The 23,548-nt window shown below is 37.8% G+C and overlaps 1 protein-coding gene across 6 annotated transcripts in view; it reads right to left on the bottom strand.

Moving 5' to 3' along the window:
* Positions 1 to 23,548, bottom strand: part of LOC129360704 (protein diaphanous homolog 2-like) — a 433,378-nt gene that overhangs the window by 42,942 nt on the left and 366,888 nt on the right. For 5 of the 6 annotated variants that reach the window (XM_055031073.1, XM_055031077.1, XM_055031075.1 and 2 more), the window contains 2 exons: positions 17,705 to 17,797; positions 16,531 to 16,596 (listed from right to left, as the gene is read on the bottom strand). In XM_055031073.1, the coding sequence (XP_054887048.1) occupies positions 16,531 to 16,596; positions 17,705 to 17,797 (159 nt within the window). The remainder of the gene's footprint in view (positions 1 to 16,530; positions 16,597 to 17,704; positions 17,798 to 23,548) is intronic. The other variant, XM_055031078.1, reaches the window with a different exon arrangement.

Genomic DNA, 23,548 nt, shown 5'->3' with positions numbered 1-23,548 from the left:
CTCCCTTCAGAGTTCACAATTAATATACATTTATGTATTCCTTACAAAACTACGTTGTAACCAGAACACACTGGATCTGACCTTTCACACACATTTAAAATGTGACTTTCTGGTCTTAGATTTAGATTAAACAATCTCTTATCCGATACTGATAGCATCCTCATTCTTCCTCTGACATAGTGATTTTCAAACTGGTTTAAACTGGACCTGTTGTGGTGTTTTTACTCGTCAGTCAGTCATTAAGAACTGGAACCAGTGATCCAGGCCAGATCACTGAGAGACAAATCAAAATGTGGGCCACGTTGAGGCATTCTGCCTCTTCTCTGGTTTTGTTCCCTTCATAATAACATCATCTATGAGGACTTCTGAAACAATTTCTTTAAACTCTGATTTTGGATAATGTCTCAAATGTTACTTTTCACCCCTCAATCACCACCCACCCCTTTATAGCAGTTGTAGTAGTCTGGATATTCAGTGCTAACATTTTAATTTGTTTTTCAGGAATTATTTATTAATAGTCATTCATTTATGTGTAATTTTTCTGAAGAAATACAAAATCTTCTTGCTTCTTTAAATATGTCAGGTCATGAAGAATGAATTTGGAGAACTGAAAGCGAATGTCAGGCTCCAAAAAAACTGAAGTAAGTAGGAATTCAGAATTTCTTTAATATTTAAAAGTATGCTTCTTTGCTTGTTGCTGCTTCCAAGGAATTTTGCAACTGTCATCTGTTGTTTTACAGATCAAACTAAGACTCTGGATATTTCTAGTAATGGAGGTTTGTCAGACGAAGACATTACTGTGCCTGTAAAGGTGGGGCATAATCGAAGAACATAAAAAGACTCTTTCATTGGGTGTCTGCACTTTCCTCTGAATGGCAGCTGGAGCATGGGAACAGCTTCAGCAGAAAAAAGTGACTAACAAGAGGGAAAAAAAGGTTAATATTTCTGTTCAGTTCAAGGTTTAGGAACATAAAATGGGAATAGACAGAGAAAAATGACTTTGCTCTAGCATCGTGAGGGTCAGAAGACGCAAAGCGGTGAGGCAAAGGCCCTGTATGATGTCTCCTTGTTGAAATCCTGAGGACTAAGGGCGACGGGACATCCACCCGGCCCTACTAAAACATTCAAAGCTTTGCCTCCAAAGAGCAAAACTTTTGTTCTTTCACAAAAGGTCTGACCAGAGGTTCTCCCATAGAAGGAAGCCCCGTATAAAATCAGATTATTTCCACTGAAATCCCCCTTTCTCCACCTGCCAGTTAACTATGTCACTGCCATTGTGTCCTCTGTGGCGGAGTGGCATAATGGAGGCTGGATGTGCATTATTGCTTTTACTGCCATTTATTCAAAAAGGAGAGTGGCACAACCCTCCCCACTCGCTCCTTCCTTTTCGCCTTGTATTTTTTTTTTCTTTTAGGAGAAATCTGGGCCACATGCCCAGAGGAACGCAAAGTGCTTTAATTCATTCGCACCTTTTCTCTCTGGCTGCCATCTCCAAGGCCTCTCTTTATGCCCAGAAGTGATTTGCTCAGGCTGGACCATCAAAGCAATTATGGCAGCGGCCTGCTTCCCTATTATGAAGAGAGATGACTGACAACAGGGAGACTGTGCGGGGGTGGAGGACACTCTGCTTCAATTTATTTGATCTGAAAACATGTTTTTAAGCCCACTTGACTAACAAAACACAGGCAAACTCCTCAGATTACCTCTTTGAAATTTTTGACCAAAAACATTTTATCCTGTTTTCTGTGCAACATTTTTCAATTACCTCACTCACCTTTTGGGAGCAAAGAGACTAGTCGGTCATAAGTTAGGTGAGGCAGCAGAAGATGCGCACAATGTAACAAAATACCAGGAGGCACGCTTGGGTCTGATGTGTTGCAATTAATGTAATGGACATGAGAAAGCACAATCTTCTGACTAATGAGAATGTCTTATATTACAGCACAAATGCACGGGGTCGCCAAGGCTCCTATCATTACTATGGCTTGCTACAAAAAGGGATACTCCATAAATGGATAATGCGGGCGGAGAGAGCCGAGCATGGCGCCACTGAGCCGATCGTCCATCCAACAGTAATAATTATGCCTGGAGTTACATCGAGTCATTGGGATGAATTGGGACAGGATGCAAGGGGAAATTAGGTATTTTAAGAAAACAGGGCAGTTATGTCTAAGAGTGGGATAGCAGAGATTGGGCTGAAGTGAAGGAGTAGAACAGGAGTAGGGGGGCAAAAAAGAAAAATAAATTATGAGAGAAGAGGAGTAAGAGAGAGAATGAAAATAGAAGAGAGAGCAAACTGTACAAAGCAGCGAAGTGACACATTGGCTAATCAGTCTGCTGTCGTTCTCTTTTTAAAGCTGTCATCTTGGCCATCAAAGCATCAAGACCTTGTTCTTCTCCGTCTCTCATTGACTGATTCTCCTATTCAATTATTCAAGGTTTATAAGCACAGGCCATCAATTCAGCAACCAGCAGAGCCAGTAAAATAATGACAGGGTTGCTTCTTCAGCCATACTGACTGTCATAAAAGTTTTACAGTTGGAAAAAGGAAAAATCGATTTCTTAGACTTCTTGCACTGCCATAAACATATTAATGGTGGGATTATGAGTGGAGACAAAGCCCCTACCTTTAATATTGTAGCTCCTATTTGGATTTGTGCACTTTGCTATTAATTATTATACATGGCAGTTAAATATTTAAAATGATGAAATGCTATTTTTATCCATCACAAAACATTTATGCACACGGTTGCTGTAAAGGAGGATTTGCAGGTATGCTGTGCTGCACTACTGTTAGAACATCTGTGGTGTGTACGTGTGTTAAGTGACACTTCTGCAGTTTTTGGTCTACTTGTTCTTAAAAAGCCCAACCTGTATGAGTCACACTGTGAAACTGAAAATCAGGTCAACTGCAGCCCTGCAAGCGAATGCCAAGCCTAACTACACGTAACCACATGCATGCAATCAAACAGAAACTAGCTAGAAAACCACAGCCTTCCTGAACACGCAACGAACAAACGCAAATGAACACATACAGGAACACTCTGCCTACTTGTTGGAAATCTCAAGTAGCATCCCAGCTCCCATCTGCTGTAATCTGCCCTGGAGCAACAGTGACCTGAGCCAGAGACAGAAACTCGTCTAGAGTAGAAAGAAAAATAATAATAGCTGAGGTAATGCAGTGTGCAGCTTCATCCTTTACTTAGCTGGCGATGCCCTCAGGGCTGGAGATGTTACAAACTCAGAAACCTCATCCGGCTTCAAACCGAAAGTATGGCTCCCATGCTCTTCAGTCAGTTGCACATTTTTATGTTAAAGACCGATCATACAAATCAGACCAGTTTAGACATAGAAAAAACTTTGCAAGCACATGCTGCCATCAAATAATAAAATCACCTGTGGCGCAAATAGGTGTCCCTGCTCTCAATATTTTGTTGGAACAACTTTTGCCCACAGGATGCCACCTACGTATGCTGCACTCCTGTGCTCTTTATGCTAAATAGTACAATACTGAGTTTTTATTCAAACTGTATTGCTATTCTAAATAATTATTACTGCTCTGCACTCTAAGGAGGATTCCAAAACTTTTAATGGAGAAACAGGCCAACAGCATCATGCATCCGCCATTGTATCTATGAGTGGTGTGGTTGCACTAAAGTTACATTTATTTCAAAAGGGTTATTAGGAGTAAAAAAAAAAACTGGACAGTAAATCACTGGTGATTTACTTTATAATGCATAAAAATACACATTTTGCTCCACATCTAAGGATCAGAGATCTAAGTTTATTCGTTATCTTTGTATACATCTCCTTTACTGTCCTTCTAAATATAGGCTCCTCTTCCAGCCTTGTGGCCAGTGGCTAAAATAAATTGACATCTGCTTCATGTTATATCTACTCTACAGGGAAACTAATTCATCAGTTGTTAATTACTCTTATCATGCAGTGATGCTGCTGCTGGGAACAATTATTTTTCCCCCCACCTGACTGAATGTAGACAAATTAAAGGCTGGATTTCTTTACATTTCCAATGTGGAATTATGGTGCAGCAAGGAAAATGTTGTTTTTTACACCTCTTTAATAGGGGTGCCAACTAATTTCTCTGTTTTTACATCCCAGTTCCATGCAGGAATACCTAAATATGATAAATACGAGCTCAGATGAACAACAAATGGAAATAAGGTTACTAAACCAAGCCAAGCTAAGCTACAGAAACAGTGAGAAACAGTGTGATAGAATATGAATAGTAGAATACGAATACATTTGTTCTAATATATGCAACTGTTTGTTAAAATGGTCACTAACTAGAAAGGCTGTAGATATGATCCTAGTAAATTTTTTTTTCTGTTCTTCATCCATTCCAAAATACTGTTTCCAATTATTTTAGAGTTCGTCTGACAGAGAAAAATATTCCCAAGTTAACCAAGGAATATGAGCTGCAACATTTAAACTTATCTGAAAAAGACAAAAAAAAATTAACAGTTTGCTCATGTAATGTTTACTTTTAAGCTTTATTTTGTTCACATCAAGACACAGATAAATCTTACTTTCAGGAGGTGTACTTACTTTATCCAAACCACATTCTTAAAATCCAAATGATAAATCATACTATTTCTGCAAATGTTTACTCAGTCCTAATCCACTGGAGGTGGGGAGCCCACACTGTTTCAAACTGTCTATTTTTAAGGTTCACATATTAGTCATCTCTTTGGGGGGCCTAACATTGTAATTTATAGAATTCATGAATACTAAATACTGTGTTGTGTTCCCTTCTTGTTTACCCCCACCACACCGTCTACCCCCTCCGCAGCTCCCCTGACGCCTCTGAGCACAACAATAACTGTTTTGTATGAATCCAGATAAACTCAAAGTGGCTGATGTCAATCCACTCCAGCTGAGTGTGGTGAAGGTGCTGCGTGGTTACGCATTCCTTCTCGCGCCACTTGAGGTGTGAGTTAAAATATTTCAGGATTTTTAAAACTCATTTTTGAAGTACACAGTTGAAGGAGATGTGTGTTGTTATACTGGTGCAGAGACCAAAAACAACTGGATTTTTCTCGTTTTTTTCCCCAATAGTGCCTTCCAAAAAACATTTGCAACCCAAAACTACTAAAATATTTGTATTTTCGTGGGATTGCATGGAAATAGCTAACACAAGGTAGCATACACACAAGTTGTTGAGCTTTCCCCCACACCCACAATAAAAGTAAAAAAAAAAAAAAAAGTATTTATATCCCTTGAGTCAACAGTTACAGCTCCAGGTCTTTGGGGATAAACTTTAACCAGCTTTGCAGATCAAGAAATAAAAAGTTTTGCCTAATTTTTTTGTTGAATAATTGACACAGGTTTTCAGCTCTAGTCCTCAAAGCCTTAAATTTGTCTCTCCTCCAAAACAGTTGACTCAAATCAAACACTTCCTCTACATCTCAAAGTTCTGCAGAAGTCTGGTAATAAAACATAAGTTGATTCAGCTATGTTCAAGCATTAGATGGAGAACAGTTTTTAAAAGTTCTTAGATGGAGTCTTTAGACTTCGACTGGTGACTGAGGTTCAAAACTCTGCATGGGCCTCAAAAGAATAATGCCAAATATTTTTCCTGGACTATAACAATTATTTTTAAGTAATTCTGATCATGGTAATAAATCTTTGCGATTTTATTTGAGAATAATTTTACTAAATATATGTAATTTGGACCATTTTTGTATTTCAGGAGCATCTCTGCAGAGACACCTGATCTCAAACAGCTCATAAGTTGGTAATTATTACTGCTATTCACTCTGCAAACAACAAATATGTCACTATGTAAATAAACAATTATAGTCATTATGCACTCATTGCACTATAATTGCATCATCAGAATCACTACTGAGAGGGCATTTTCTACCAGCATGCAGCTATAACAAAACATAAGGCCACGATCCAAAAAAATCAAATGATTGATTTAAACAGAAAACAACAGGTATTGTGAACAGCGCTTTAAAAAAGACCGTTGGATGTCCAACTGAATTGCAGGACAAGGACAAAGGCAATGTGCTGCATGAACCTAATAGGGCTGAGAGTACTGCTAAAGCTTAGAGAAAGGTAATTTGAACCAACTCAAATTCCTCCATCAAACACTAACCAAATAGAAGCCTAAAGAGTAAAAAATAGAGAGAAGGAGCTAAACTGCTGGGATTAGCACAAAGTAACTAAATAGGCACAGCAAATTTTCCATTACGTGAACAGCAATAGCGATTTCAGCTGCTGGGATCTAAATAAAAAGCCGAACTCCGTCCTTCCTCGTCTTTTGTTCACTCACGTGTGCAGCCTTTCTCTTTCCTAACTGCCCTACATGGACAAATGGATATTTGCCATCTCACAGCATCCTTGAGGCACATCAATAAATAAAGTTGACACAAATAAACAGATAAATAAATAAATATGAGGAGCCTAGCAAATGGGCATCAGTCAGCATTAGTGATGGAAGCATGTCAAGCGAAATCATGCTTGACTGGAGGCAGGCCTGCCTGAGTGTAGGCAGCATTCTTGCTGATTGCACACTTGGTATGGGAATGTATTTGTTTTTGTGCAACAAAGGTACATCAGTGGGCTTTTTTTTGTTAGAACTTTGTACTTTATTTAACCCTGATGTTCTCTTTTGCTTTCTTTACTGGTATCACTACTTATACATCTCTCCATGAGAACACTATATATACACACTCCATTTTACTGATGTCTTTCTAGTTTCCACTCTCCCGCCTTATATTTTCTACATACAAGGAGAACAGGCGCATGTTTAGCACCAGTTACATGTGTGGGGGAGTAAAAATAGTGTTTTGGGTTATTTCCATGTGGATGAAAACATTTCTGGAAACAATCCTGTGTTTACGCAGATGTTTTTGAAACTAAGCACTAGTTTTAGACAAAACTATCCCATGTGGATGGGAAATCAGGCAGAAATAACTCAGTGGTGAGCTTATAAGAGCGTAAATAATACAAGATCATCTAAAGAAAAAGAATAGTTAAAGTTCTCTTTCTCTTTGAACTCCAACCTTATGAAATGTGTTCAAAGTCTAGTGCTGTCCTAATAAGAGGGCTAAAAGTGTTGACAGATGGGCCACCGACAACTCTGCTTCCAGGAGGGTTGCAATGTCTTTTCCCTGTTGTATAAATGAGCAAAAAAAGACTGCATTTCATTTTTCTTCATTGAGAGGTCTGCTACTTTTATTGCACAATTTATTTTAAAAGACTTTTAAACATATTCACCAAAAGGGCCAATAGCTAACATTGTAAATATTGTTACAATGAACAATTTTAAGATTGAAAAACCTCTTATCCTAATTCTGCTAAAAGCTTAAAACAAAGAAAGAAAGCGCCATAATCATACAGCTCAGAGCAAAGAACAGACACAAATAACCATTTTACCCATAGTAATTATTAATTTCTTACTTTGGTCAAACATTATTGTAATGGTTAAGGTTCAGAAAGCCTCAGTAAAACCATGAAATCACTTTAACTTTGCAATCTCAACTTTCGTGCACTCTGGAAAGTATGAGGGATTTAACAAACCTGCAGTTAAATATGTTAAATGTATTGTGACTGTTTTAAAAAAGGAGGCTGTGTGTCATGGTATCCAGCTATTTAAAAGTGAGTCAGTCACATTTACTGAGATTCCTTCTGCTCCAATATCTGTTTGACTAATACTACCAGCTGAATAGAACATTAAATAATGTTTCTGCATATCTTGTCTTTGTATTTAAGGGAATTACCTTTATCAGTCACTGCCAGGTACATAGTCCTTTTATGCCTCAATATTACAAATCATCACATCAAGACTGCCAAGAAAAGAAGAAGCGAAAAAATTAATTCTGTTACTTTCTGTCTGACAGATTGTAAGATTATAGCTGGCACTTCAAATGCAAACATCAGCCCAGACATTATAACTTATATTTTAATAAGAGTCACATCATGTTAAGGGAGGGGAGAAATGTGACGGGGGAGAAAAAGGGATTTGATTCTGGCACCGTGTCTTATTGTTGGAGGAATGCATAACCATGCAGGGTGGCATCCTATTCCACTGCACATTATTTTCCCTCTGATCATCAGTTGGCTCCGCTCTATGCCTAATGAGCGATAAATAAGGTTTAATTCAACCGACACAAGTTGCCCATCCTTCAGCACTAAGCATGATGGTTCGGGCGAGATTCCATTGAAATTATATGAGGGTAATTTTTCAGCTGGTGGGATGGTCCTATCGCCTCCCCTACATTTGGCTTTCACAGGCATTCCTTTGTCTTTAAGCCCTGCAAGTTTATAGGTCTATTAGGAATTCATCAAACAATGAGTGGCATCAATCTTATTGTGGGAATGTGCCTTGGGTAAAAATAAGATAAAACCTTCCATTATGGGGCCCTCCAAAGCACATTTGCCCTCTAAAATGGATCTAGTATTGACAATTTACACTTGGGGTGACCTCTCTTAACTGCCCACATACTTGAAAGCCAATATTGTTTGGAGAGCGAGTAAGACGAACTCACAACTCAGTGCTAATGCGGTGAAGTTAGTGAATAGGATGGGGTAGTAAACAGATTTGCTTGGAGGTTGGATGTTCAGTATTGGTCTGCCAGGCGGGCGCTAACCACTTTTTACAGCAGTGCACCTCTGTACTAACAAAATAAGAAAATATTGCTCAAATATATGTAAGGACCCATGAGCTGAATGTTTAACTAAGCTAATTGTTCATCTTCTCTCCCATCAGGTTTGTTCAGGTGAAGGGATTGCTGCAACATCAATTGATAACTTCTGATCAATTGGTGCAAAAATGTGAATGAAAATGTTATTAACCGTAAGTAGGATCGGGTTGTGCTTTGTGTTATTGAATGTAATCGGTCTTCATGGTTGGATTTTAATGGCCAGTATGGAGTCACAGTCCTGCCAACAATCCATAGGAGTTTATTAAGCAATCACAACAGTGCTTTTGTTAATTGAGTGAATGCATAGCTCAGATTGTGGGCATTTCAGTTTATAAGACAGCTCATGAATACAGCAAAAATAATGTCCAGCTATTTAAAATGAGGATGCTCCCTCTCTGCATTTATAGTGGGCATATTTGTCAGATGGTGGTGGCAACTTTTCTGATTGATCTGATTGACTGAATTTTCTTGCTGGGATATGGTGATAGCCTTTACTAGGACTTGTCCCAATAGAAGAAGCGGAGGTAGCTGAGAACAAAAAAAAAAAAGAATAAGAAGGTAAAGAGAAAAAAATTATTTAGAAAAATAAAAAAATAATAAATAAATTAAAAAAATAAAACTTTCTGTTTTCTTTACTTCTTATTCTTCTTTGTCCTCCTCTACCTCACATTCTTCTTCTGCTATTAGGCAAAATCCCAAACTGATTGTCACTTGATTTTAGTTGAAAATCTGGCACCTGGAATAAGTTACCGCCCAAGCTAAAAACTACACCAACCAAATGCAGAAAGCAATCACAGTTTTCCGTAAGAGCACATAAATGATTGAAGGAGGCATGTGTTACTGCTCTCTGGGATGCTTTCATGGACCTTACATAGCGCTATGTGCTCTATCGATTAATAAATATGCCATTGTGATTACTTAAAAGTAATTGGGGTTTTTGAAATCAATGTGACATCATAGAATAAATGTGATTTCTGTATATTTGTAATCAAATCTAATTACTGACATGACATTTATTACATATTTGCACCACATGAATAAACTGGACCGTTTCTCAGCTGCCTTTCTCTTTGGTTGTTGATAAATATCCTTATCTGTAAGAAACAGGTGATAGATTTCCCGCAGCACGTCTCTACAGAATGGTTTTCTCATCTACCCTATTGATATCTCACATCTACTAAGCCATCTGAGCTGTAGCATGAAACCCTACGGGTCTCTTTGCCCCAAATCACGTTAGCTCCTCTTCCTGTAGGAGCGCCGTGAGGGCAGCCCCAATGAATAACATCTATCAACACCCAGCAGTAAAGGCCAAAAGTTGAGGAGGCAAAGCCTTCGACTCGGAGACACCCTGCAGCAGCAGTATATCTGATATGTGACATCAGCTGGAGTGTGTGTATGAGACAACTGCCAGGGAGGCTGACAGACAACACGGTAAGATAAAACGATAGGTAACAACATATGTGTGAGCAAATTAATTGCTGAGGGAATTACGATCACTATCGCTTCCTGGTATTTAATTTAAGAGACAAAATGCTTGATTTTTCTTGTGATCAAGAGGAAGATGACTAAATAGCTGCCAAGCCGAACGTAGCGTGGTTCATCAGATCAAGGTGATGCTGATAGCAAAGACATAATGAGAATAGGTGTTAAAGACATCACAATTCAGCTGACATGGGAAAACACTGGCATATTCCTTATCTGGAGAAGCATATCTTAAAAGACAAATTCTCAGCAATAAACTTGAGGCATTTGTCTTGAATTAACTGTAGGTTTTCAAGCAATTAGACGAGAAAAAAACTTGAACTTGACGAGCATTATCATTTGTGTAATGTCAGATATGTCCTAAAGCAGCCTGCTATAGTCATTAACATTATGACTGTTTATTAGCCCTTTATGGTGAACTTCTCCGTAAAACAGACAAGGCAACGCTCACTCTTTAAGATCTTCCTCTTCTAAAAGTCAACATCCTTCTCGTTTGTTATCTTTTCCAGAAATGTAAAGAAAGGCTGTAGGCCAACAGAATTTATTTTCATTGTTGATTCGATGTGGTATCCTCTTATTTTATGGCATTATGTTAGTGTAATCTATTGCAAGGAGAAGTGAAGAGCATCTCTGTCAAGAAAACACAAGCTGTTTCAGTGTGTTGTGCCTGGAGCGACAACTACAGTATATCAGGAAATTTGATGCCAGATTGTTAATATGTATAACATGGGTTTTTATTATATTAGGGGATACTTTTAAACGCATTTTCCCCAGTATTTGCAAATGCTTCCTTAATTGCCATAGAGATCAGGCAAAATGCATTATACAAAACAAAAAAAGCATGCATCAAGTTCTTAGGTCTCCTAATGGGCTCTCTTTGGCTTTGGGAACTTTTGATGGACTGGCTTGTGAAGGTGAAGCAGGATAACACTGGTAACTGGTGCAGAAAGGGAAGGGAAGTGGGACCCTGCTTTGGGATTGTAATGACAATGAAAAGACAGTAAATAAATAAGATTGGCTCGGCTCTCTTTGAAATCTGATTGATGTGTCTTTTGGGATGCCCCCCTCCCCAGTATGAAAGACCTAGTGAGTCTGTGGCTTTCATCCCTGACCGAAAATCAATGAGCCAGGATGTATGAGAGGCTCCTGCTCTCTACCCACCAATCTCCTGCCAGATTCCCAGGTAACTGTCTCAGAAGAAAGGGAATAAGAGATAAAATATTGAGGTAACTCACTTTTTAAAAAAATGAAATCTTGTTGATGTGGTTTATTTTTAACAGATAAAAATCTGAGCTCTTTTAGCCCCTTGGATTCTAATATCCCTAAATAAAATTTAGAATACCCAATTGCTGTTGGAAGTGAACAAGTCAGTAAAGTCCACCACTGTGTAATTTAATCAGAGTACTATAAATTACTATTATTATCGGCTATCAATATCAGTCCAATATTTCATACTTGAACTTCCCTAACAGTTACAGGGATTTTAATAATCAAGGTACTTGAATCATTCGAGGAATTGTTTCAGCCCAAATGGTAACCCTGTAAAAAAAACCTAGCAGAGGCTCCAAAAGATCTGAAACTTGAACAGACATGGTCAGACTATGACTTTAGCCATGAAGATCAAAGCCTTGTCATCTATTATAATGGCCTAGTCAAAATCCAGGCATAAGTCCTATTATGAATTGGTGGAAGGCAACTTGAAAGTGCTTGAGGTATTTGGCAAAGAATGGGGGAAAATCATGAGGAAATATAAATTTCAGATTTATAAACTACACATTCTTGTTTCTCTATTTCATAAACCAACACTGACTTAGTTTACCACATTAAATCAAAATAAAATACATTGAGGTTTGTGGTTCAAGAAGTATGAATACTTTTTGAGAGGACTGCAGCTCTCCAGTAATCAAGACACAATCATTAGAAAGTATTCTACACAAAAGACCAAACAGGAATGTGGTTCAGATTTGTAGATGTCCTCAAAGCTAACTGTCATAATACTATGTACCCATTTGTCAACTAATTTAAGTGAACTGTGTAGCAGATTCACTGCAGCATGGTCTGAAGAGTTAAGGAGACGCTGTCACCTTCATCTTCCCTACCCCAAAGTCTACTAAGGAGAGCAGAGCAAATATCTGATGAAACTCTCTCAGCCAGGGATCAGGGTTGTAGAAAACCCAGATTATGCCTTAGAGCCATATTATAAGCTTCCATCAGAAAGTTTAATTTAGAGAAATGCCTTCACCTGGAGTCCACAGCCAAACTAAAACCCAGGTGAAAAGTAAAGTTTGTGGACTTCACTGTATTCATGCTGCTAAAATAGGAAACTTTTTCTCTACATAAAAAATAAATCTCATTTCATGAGTCTGTCAATAAATAAATGAGTGTTCAAATGTCAAATTGTTATAAAAACAAGAGATAATCTACAAATAATCATGTTGAAATGAGAATGAACCCACTGCAGAAACACAGCTTTGCTGGTTTCATCAATCTACCCAAGTTCTGTGTGTTGAATTAGGAATGGCTGGTGTAATTGCATAACACATGACTGGGGCCCTTGGGGTTAGATTTTCCATCTTACACAAAGTGGAGACAAGGAAATAGGAAATGCTTTTGGAATTGGGTGTAATTGTGACTGGCGGGGCCTGGGTTTGTGCTCAGCCTGACACTCGAGGTAGACTGGTGAAGTGCAGCATGGCCTAAAGGATGAAGGAGAATGGCATGCTGGCTTTAAATTAGCTCCTTTTTTGACGTTAGCGAAGACTCTTGTTGCGTCTCTGACAGGCTCTCTCTGGTACACGCTGCTCGTTTAAAGATGACAGGAGGTTAATCAAGCTTTAAAGAATGAGATTACAACCAACATGACAGGCAGGATTGAATAGATTTGGCACACTGACTGTTAAAACTGCTATGAAAATCTTCTTTTTACTAGTAGAAAACATGACATAAAAATGCTGTCAATCCCAGCAGATCAGGGAGGAAACACAAAAATGCTAAATGAAAGTGTATGAAAAAAGCTAGAGCATCTTTCCTTAAGATTTCAGTCAAGACCAACCCATCAAAAGCAACTTTAAGTGACATGTTTAGTCATGTAACCATCAATCATGAAGGAGTGTCACCAAACTTAAAAATCTGCCTTCTAAAGTTTAAAATATGTAGAAATATATCTGCACCCCATCTCATAACGCAAATGAAAATTAATTTACTTGTTGTATCTTTAAAAAAAGGCAGATGGAGAAGGATTTTCTCCTCTCAACAATTCAGAGTAGAGCGTCCATGCAGCCCGATATCAGTAAACAGTGATCCTCAGATACTTAGTACATGCGGGTGGCTTTAAAATTGTTGTTCACTAGGAGGAAACCAAGTTTCCTGGGAAGAATCTGATGCAGTCCCCAACAGGAAATAAAACCACCAAATCTTATTTGTTGTCTCAAAAGAAAAAAACTAGAAAATGGGTCAAAGAAATACAGAGGTTTAGATAAAATATCTACTTCAAATCTGAAACAAAGGCAGGGTAGGCTTGTCATACTCTATAGCTCATATAGTCAGAGCAGAGGTGCTACACATCTGTCATGTATATAGATTTATTTATCACAATTGCAGACATTTAAAGATTTTCAGGGCACAGTAGTCACTGATTCAGCTATCAAACATTTCCCAGGTTTCTGAAAAGCACAGTAAATTACATTAAGAACTTGTGATTAAAATGAAAATATAGCTATGAACCTACCTAACTATAGTACTTTTAAATCAAAGTTACCTAACTTAAACATCAATCCTGAAAAAATAAAATAAAATTTGAAAAAAACTCCTAAATACAAACTATGCTGATTATACAGCTTCCCATGAGGAAATAGGTTCCAGTTGATAAGGTTACAAGAACAGGTTTAATTTAAACATCTGAACAAACTATAATGAGGCATATTTACAAGTCAGATTCTTTTGCAAAGCTCATTCGAGAAACTAATTATCTGGGAATAAGTTTCTTCCAACAGCTCTGTTTGCTGCATCATGCAGCTTTATAACAAATTAGCAACACTCAAATTTCTAAGGCAGAATTACAACGCATACAATGAATGAACAAACGTGGAATAATTTCAAGATATGGAAAAATATAATTTTGGAGAGCATAAATGACACTCAGACCTTTTTAAGTCCTATAAATCGATTCGATTAAAAAAAAATTGATGATTTGATTGAAATCATTCAACATTTTTAAAGAAACCCTGATTTCACAAGGGAAGTTAGAATTGTGAAAAAAGTTCAATGTTTAAATAAGCTTAAAAATTAGAGCAATAAAGATGGCTATAGTTATTGGTACATATTTAAACTCCAAGAAAACATATCTCTTGGACAAATCCAGTAGTTACTTTTCTAGTATTTAGATTGGAAAACTAGACTTTTATAAACTGGTTAAAGTTAATGGGTAGATGAAAGCAGAGTCCCAAAGAGCAGAGGGAGAAAGAGGAAAGTTAAAACCATCTGTTCTATCAATCGTTATTGGCAAACATCAGATTCGTAACTCCACAATCTCTCTGCCCGGTTTTATATGTGAACAGACAAGGATTTAAAGAGCAGCAGCAAAACCAAAAGCGATAGATTAGCAGAGTTTGCCATCACCTTAAATGGTCATCCTGGACATGCTACTGTCTTTACTTTCGATTATTTTTATGCAAGATGTTAAGAAACGCTTGTTCTGAGTGTCATGATTCAAGCATTAAGCCTTTCCACAGAACCTACAAAAGCCTTAATGATTTAGTCTTTTAGGAAATTAGAATAAAGTTATTTATTGAAAGGAACATGTCTGCTCTTTTTTCAAATGTTTCTATTTAAATTTGTGGAAATGTCCAAGCTAACTAAAAAATAAAATGAACTAAGCCCAACGTTCCCTTTCCGTCAGTTTTCTGACTCCTTCTCACAGTGAAACTCTTGAGTTTGAGGATGTCCCTTCATTCGGAGCCATTTAATCTGCCAAAGATGCCGTCATTTAAACCAGGGCATGTCTCATACAACAGCCATAGCCTTTGACAGACTTCAATGGTTGTGGAACACAGGATGTAACAGTTTTTGTCTGGGGATTTATGAACAACCACAACACTTTTCATTCAGTATTTCCAATGTAGACAGCTGAGGAATAAGGTTTCTGACTCCAGCCCAACTCTTAAGAGCTATTTCTTGGAGTACCCCCATCCCACCAGAGTGCAAATACATTTTAAAGGTGTTTTACCACACTAGGCGTCGTCTTATCAAAGTCCACTTGTTGCTCATTAAATGCATCTGTAAAAGTTTTCCAATTAACATAATCTCTTAAACTGGTTAACATCATTTTAAAAAATGCCATAAACTTGAGTCTCATTTTTCAGTTTCTTCAACATCACACTCCTGCCACACACATCTTCTCATGCAAAGTTGTTATAACAGTAAAAACATACATATGAAAATCAAACAGCCAGTAAAGCATACAATTTGCAAGTCTTCAAAAAGCAAACTATCTAGTGTGCTGGTACATAACATCTCCAACAAAAATATGTGGCAAATCTACTGATACACAGAAAACAAAAAGTTTCAGAAACACTACAAAAAAGCGGAAAATGTACTGAAACTGCTACAAGACAGAAAGTGATATTCAGTTACCATGCAGCCCAACAGGACAGACAGTAAAACCATCTGACTACAGCAGCTGATCCAAAGTACAGAAAAATGTGCTGAGTGCTTTGACTGCTTTAAGGCTCGCGGTAATTTTTTGGGATTCACTTTGAACTATGAAAAAGGATTCATAAAAACACATACGCAACATTAATTCAACATCTCTATGAATTTAACTCAAGATATTGATTCATTCAGCCTGTATTCTCAGTTGTTTGTAGTGTTTGTCAGAGAACAGCTAGCCTTTCTCTGGCTTCATTTTTAATGAATATATAAACTGGGTTTAGGTTGAGGACTGCAATAAATTTTGTGTCTGAAAATGTTTGTGCAAACACAAACAAAAATGTTTGTGTTTGTGCTAGATCAGGAATCTAGCACAAACATGAATGAATGAATGTAAACATAGTGTTCAAGGTTCTTAAAACTAGTTAGTTAGAATTACCCATCTTAGAAGAATATGAAGAGTTAAATTGATGTAATTCGTGTTATCCAAGTTGGATTTCGATAAGTTGAACTTTAAAAAACCAAAACGCATCTCACACTCCCCAAAATGTCATTTCCGAGTTAAAAAAACGTTAGCAACTCAGCACAGGACTCTGCTTTTTCATAGACCAGCTGAAATTACATGTTCTGACAGGAAGGACATGTGAGTTACGCAGCCAGGAGCAGTGCAGTGTAGGACCAACAATCGTGCTGGGTCTGGGTTAAGAAAGGCAGTGAAATAAAGACACACCTAGAGTTCTGTTACCATAGTTAGCACCTGGCCACCGAGAGGCTGGACTGGAAGGGCTTTGATCACCTGTAACAATGTGGGCAGTCAAAGAAAAAAGGAAAGAAAAAAGGAAGGTGAAAAAGGAAGAGAGAAAAATCCATCAGAGGTGACACATTTGAGGTAGAACGAGTCCCAAAGAAAGAGCAAAAAGAAGAAAACAAACACATAAATAAGACCAAGCAATAAGAGGACAATTTCTTAAGATAACATTGAAAATGAGAATGAAAACTAGTCTTTGGTTTAATTTCAAGTATCAGGTTTTGGCCTGAATAAAAAGTAAAACATTTGATACTCACCACAACATTTTTTGTCATTATTTTGAAAAAGAAATCTGATGCTATTTTACACCAACATATGTTAAAATTTACTTTAGATGTTAAACTATTGGTTTCTGTTCTGTTATATCTCATATGCACAGGGAGAGGAGTAAATTTATTTAGACAAAAAGTTGTTTTTGCAGCTCATTTAGCAGTGTGTTGAAGAACAACAATCAAGAACAGGAACAATATGCACATATATTTGATGTGGATGACTGATATTATTTGAAAAATGTGTCAATCTGTGCAATGTAATAACTAAAACAGTGAGTAGTTTAACTTTATGGTGCTATTAAATGAGCTATTTACCATCTGAGTCTCAATCTCAAATTTAAAACCCAAAGCCTCCCGTCCATCTCATCACCCCCATTGGAGTGATGAGATATCTTATGTCAATAATTGGCAGAATGGAGATGGCAGCACCTGTGGCTCAGCTGCTGAAATCTCGACTTGCATTTCATTTGACCCTCTCACGCTGCTGAAAAGTAGGACTCCCTTGAGCATGGCCCTTTCGTCAAGGCAGAGAGGAATACGCCAGGATTAAACCAAACTGGATTTGGTCATGTTTCTGAGAGATTTATGAATACAAAGAGGATCATACAGTTCTTCTGTCCTTCGATGGGACACTGATTGTTTATGGACTCTGTACTCATGTGGTTAAGAAAATTCTTGAAGCAAGCGAAAGTGGTTTGAGATGGTTCAATATTTGCATAGATGTGTAAAGTCAAAAGCCAATCACTTTGCAACTATAACGTTGAGCTGGACAGGAAACAGACTGACTGATAAGAGGTGATCCCACAGAGGAACTGCTTTCCTACCATTTCGTGGTGCCCGTTTTCGCCGATCACGGAAAGCTGCTCCAGACTGCAGAGCTTCCATTAGACTGTCCATCACGCCAGTTTCATCCCCTTCTGCAAGAGGACAGAAGAAGAGAAAAAACATGTTTGAATTGAAAAACATAATGCAGCCTTTACATTTGCAGATAATCACAAATACACTTGTGTGACTTGTTTATATGACTCAGATTTAACCTTTTGGCCTAAAAGTAACAAACTATTTATCCCAGGGAACTAACAGCCTGAAAACATCATAAATCATTGTAAAAACATGGTGGTGGCAGCATCATTCTGCGGGGATTCTTAGCAGGAGAGCTGGTTAAATACAGACAGAGCCAATTAGAGCAAATTCTTGAGGACCACTTGTTACGAACCCAAAAGTGCAGCTTGGCTGAAATTCCCATCATACAAAAAAGATGCAGATGACTCAGGCCTCTAAAGGTCAACCTCCAAAGGTCAACCAACTTGGTGGTAAAATGTGACCTAATTTTGACCTAACAGTAACACTATAAAAAAAAAAAACAGACATCTGTGCAACCAAACGTTTGAGGAGAAAAAGTCTCAGACTCTAAAAAACTCCATATAGTTTAACAACAGACGCATTATTGAAGTCTAAACCAATCAGGGATAGTGAAAGGCAGCTGTTCCTATATGCTTGATGCAAGCCAGGGTAGTTAGGTTAAAAGAATGGAAGTAGCGCAAATGAGGAGTGAAAATGAAAAGAACAACTGACTTTACAAACCATGATTTTGCTTCAATTTTAATTCCATAGTAAATAGAACCACACACATAGAAAGACATAAGGAAAAGCACAATTTGACCCACCAATTTATGAAGCTTGTTTATATAGAGAAAGATTGATCCATATAGCAATAATCTCGTTGAGAGTGGAATAACAGTTTCAAGACCAAAACAATGGAAAACAATGACACAAATTGGGGTCATTTTGTTGTTGACCCCAAATTATGTATTTCTTTTAAAATATTTTTTTTAAACAAAATCAACAACTTTTGTCTCATTAAAACACTTTTTTTTTTTTTGAGAAGTGAACTTAAACGTTTTAAATAAAAGCATATTAATGTGTTAGAATAGTTCAGACTTTCCTCTGTTTTTCTAAGGTTTACAAACTGATGTTCACAGATTCCCTCATCTAATCTGATTGAGTTTGGATGGAGAAGAACATTTCGCTGGAGCTACAGCAAAATGTGGAAATGCGCACCACACTTTTCAGATTTTTATCTTTAAACCATGTATCATTTTTCTTCTGCAATATCATAATATGTAATCTATCACAAAACACCCATTACTGTCTGTGGCTGAACCTAGGCAAAATGTGAAAAGTTCAAGGACTGTAAATAATTTTGCAACCATTTTCAGAGCAGCTACTTGAGTCTTGATGGACAGGGCCATCACTCAGTTCGGTTCGTCTGGTTTTTAGTAAACAGCTGTGGTGGAGTAAAACACACTTAGCTTAGGTTAGAGTTTAGCAGAGAGGGGTCTCAGGATAAAAGCATCCAGTGATGGTCATTGACAGATATTCTTTCTGTGGCTAGTGCAGGGGGAGCTAAGTGCTCTTTACAAAGATTTAGTGTGGAGCCGCTCAATACCGAGGCTTTCTATCATTGTTCAGTCAATGACACTGGGACTGGGCTCCGAAAAACACTCCCCCTGTCCACCATTTCATCTGTCCTGTGGATCCATGAAACCAGAGAAGTGAAGGCAGTCAGCATTAGAGAATTTCAAGAGCTGCAAGGCCAACGGCAGGACGAGATGCGGCCATACTGCGTGCATGAAGCTCCGCTACGCAGCTCAAAAATAAGCTTAGGCTTCATATCTGGGTCATTTATCTTTGCGCCCACATACTAATGAGCTAGAGGGGCAACCTTTTCATCATTCTGGTCTAGAATAGACATTATTTTAAAACTAGGATCATTAGGGTGAGTTATTGTGGACCTGGAGACTTGGCAATCAATTCTTTTGCATGTATGAGTAAACTGGCTCTTTCTGCAAGGTTTTACCATTGTTTTTTGCAACGTGCTTATTGCTGGAGGGAAAATTTTGTGGAGAAAAATTCTACATTCAGACTCAGCACTTTTACAGGAGTAATCAACCTTTTTTATTTGCGTGTGTGCTCAGTGATACAAGAGTCAGGCAATGGTAGTCAATTAAAATATAGGCATTTCCCAGTGGTGCAACTCTTTTTTTTCATTTATTTTTTACAAACAAATGTATATTGGCAATAAAACACAACTTGGTAAAGCATGCACTTCCATTGCAGGACGCAGCAATGAAAACACAAATTGAATTTGTCAAAAAATTAGCCGATTACATAACGCAAATAAAGGATTTTTTAAAACAAAAGCACAGTTTTGCTTTGGTCTTCCTAATTTGTTTGCTTATCAAGCACTTTGATCGTAAAAGAAGGTATTGATACTTTTGACACTGTGAGCAATTCCACAGCCTTGCACGAAAGTGAAATAAGCACTGATACGGACACTGATTTCCAAATAAAAACCAAAACTTTCATCCCAAATAAAGACTATGGACCACTGAGTAACAGGTCAGTCTTCTGTCTCCTTACTGACTAAACAATCCAAAATTTGGTTTTTCAATAGGTGTAACTCCAAATCATTAGAAATATAGGCATAAAATATATTGCTGTTTTTAATATATATTTATCATTTTTTTTTTTTTAATTTAAATTTGTTATAATAATTGTCTTATTGATTATTTTATATTAATGCAGCAGCAGTACAACTACTGTATCCATCGGACTGAACGGTCTTCAAAACAATTTGGCTTTTTGATTAAGTTTTTTTTTTTTTTTATGAAGAGATGTGGCTACATTACAAAATTCCTAAATCTTATATTTTTGTCTAGTTTTTAGTGCATATATCTTTGTACATCTGAAATAAGACAAAACTTACAAGTAACTTTTCAGCAAGTTACAGGAGTTTATTGTAAGTGAATAATTCCTTAATATTGATATATATATATTTTTTTAAGTACTCATTCTACTAGCAAATAATTTCTATTTTAACTATACATTTTTCTCAAAGTGAAACAATCTGCCAGTGAAAGTTGTACTTGGTAAGATTTTGTGTTTTTGCTGTTTTTTCAGTCGGACCGCTTCAGAAGCCAATTCCATAAGTTTATTTACAAATTATTCTTAGACTCACATATGGGTAAAATATTTTACAGCAGCCGTACAGCTCCTTAAAAGAGGGATTTAATTAAAAATATGTGCACAGTTTGTGATGTCATCATAGAAGTTCAGAAGGGTTTGATTTTATCTTAAATAAATGCAGATTTCCAACAAAATAGCAAAACAAATAGAATGACTTGATCTAAAGGCAACAAACTGTATATAATATGATTTTATAAATGGTAGCTGGTCGCTTTAATGAAATTACACAATTTTTTTATTACTGTTGAAAGTAACATCTGCAGATGTTGCTTCTTTCTCCAGCTACAAACCACCCAACCTGCAATCACTCTCAGAAGTAAAAAAAGACAGTACAACTAAGAATAGAAACATGTCTTATGCAAATTTTAAAAAAGCAACTCTTAAGACGCCCTCACTAATTTTACTCTCTATCTCATTTCCTCCCTTTCTTCCTCAAGTCCTTCCCAAGGGCTACTTTGAAATCAAAGAAGCCGTGTGCTGTGCTTAAAAGCAATCCCGATTAAATCAAGCTTAATTAGACCAGCTTTATCTGAACAAAACCAGAGCCGAGTAAAGTAGTGCTTATCTCAAATTGCAGCACTACACCTCAAATAGAGAGCGCGTTGGTTCAAAAAAACCGAGGAGAGCACAGGGTTCGCCTCCTGTGGACTTGAGGAACAATATGGCGAATGCTTTGCACTTCTAGAACTATATCGGCTCCCAAGATCTTCAGCAGCTTGTCTGTATGTAGGCTAACAACGACAGATTCCGTGTTTGACAGAAGGCGGAACCTGTTAACGCCAGGTAAACATTCATCTCCAACAACTGTGCTACAAGAAACTTCTTGACAGCTCCTTCTTCACGTAGACCCCAACATCACAGGGGGCGCCTGACACTTTGATCAATTTGTCCTACTTCCAGCTTAACTTCAGCACAATTCATCATTCGTAATGGCCGGGACTTTGGAGCCCTGCTAGACTGAGGTTCAGGGGGAAGAAAGTCTGCAGACAAGAAGAGCCAAAATGACTAAAATTGGAAGCTCACTCCCTGGTTACATCTCTGATCTCAATTAACTATTCTCCCAAGTTGTCCAAAGCTTAAACTCAAGAAACTCACAAATGAGCTTCCAGAAGGTAAGAGCACACTCTGACACAGTAGTGTCTTTACAGATTATTGATGAAATATACACAGACAAAGAATTTATTCAGTGTGTATGGAAATAAAACTCAGTACTATTTGAGAACACTTATTCTGATAATCCTCAACTCAAGCTTTCCTAATTGCTTATTGCACCATGCCTACTTCAGCTGACATTTCTACTTTGTTCAAGCAATTTGCTCGTCTTATTTTGAGCTGGTAAACCTAAGACAAACAGTTGTCTCCCTCTTATTATCGGCTGCGCTACATTGCAAGATGAGGAATTACAGAAAAGCTAACCTTTTATACCTAGAGATCTTTCTCAAGAGGAGAGATTCCTCTCTGCTCACAGGAAATTGCTTTCTAAATGGGTTAAGATGGGCTAAGACCCAGGACATTGACAAACCCTTCCGGTGATGAAACACCTCGGCGGGGACCCGACGCCAGCAGGCCCGAGGTCGTTTAATGATCTTAATAAAGCTTGTGGAAATGTGGAAGACGGTTAATTTCTTAAACACTTAAACCTTTAATAGGAGAAATAAAACTCTAGGAAGCTTTACTGCTCTCAACGGTTCCATATCGTTCCCCGATGATCCTTTCACTTCCTTCCCATCCCGTACCTGGATGTCTGGTACCTTGACCGACAGCCTGCATGGAAAGCAACTGTGAGCCCGAGAGACTGGCTCACTGCAGCATATTTACAAGCAATACCATCACATTTTCTAATTAGGAGCTGTAACAAGAGCAATGTGCTCTCAGCTGGATTGCTATAAAAACTTCACACATCAGATTAGTTTTTCTAAAAAAAAAAAAAAAAAAACTAGCTGCAAACTTAGAAAGAAAAAAAAAAAGAAGCAACTGTGATGTACCACCAATCCCAGGAGCGGAGCACTAAGTCAAACCTCGACAGCAGCAAAGGAGGGGAAAGGAAGGGATATGAAAAGAATAAGCACAGGCGCTTTAAGTGTCACCATCAGGGAAGAAAACTGTAAAGAAGAAAATGAGGCAGGAGGAAGAATGCAGGGGGAGGTTGGCACACACAGGGCAGAATGGGGAGGAAAGCGCGTTTGCTGGAATGGGTTATTGGGAGGGAATAGTGAGGCAAGACAAGGCACAAGGTCGTAAAACATCTTCCTGCATACTTGAAGGCCCCAGCTCTGTGACATTTAATTATTTCTAAAACATACTCTGCAGCATGCAATCCACAGACACACATACCTAGAGCTGGAGTTAGACCTGCCATGTATTAAAAGTAATACCAGTCCATGTTATATATTGAAAAATGCTGGATCCACTTTATAAACTAAATGTTACAGAGCGGATTTCTCGGCTGACATTTTCACACTCAGTAGATAGATACCTAACGGAGGGGGAGATGAGAACATATAACACCTCACAATATTTGAACCTTTTCCACTTTTTGTCACGATGCAATCACTGGAATCTGTGTGATATGTGCATACATATTCTGAGTCAATACGTAGAAGAACCACACTGTACTAAAATTAGAGCTGCCAGTCTTT

Source organism: Poeciliopsis prolifica, unplaced genomic scaffold, assembly GCF_027474105.1.
Source record: "Poeciliopsis prolifica strain line A6 unplaced genomic scaffold, Auburn_PproV2 SCAFFOLD006, whole genome shotgun sequence".
NCBI classification, from domain to species: Eukaryota; Metazoa; Chordata; class Actinopteri; order Cyprinodontiformes; family Poeciliidae; genus Poeciliopsis; species Poeciliopsis prolifica.
This window is presented reverse-complemented; position numbering and strand designations above follow the sequence as displayed.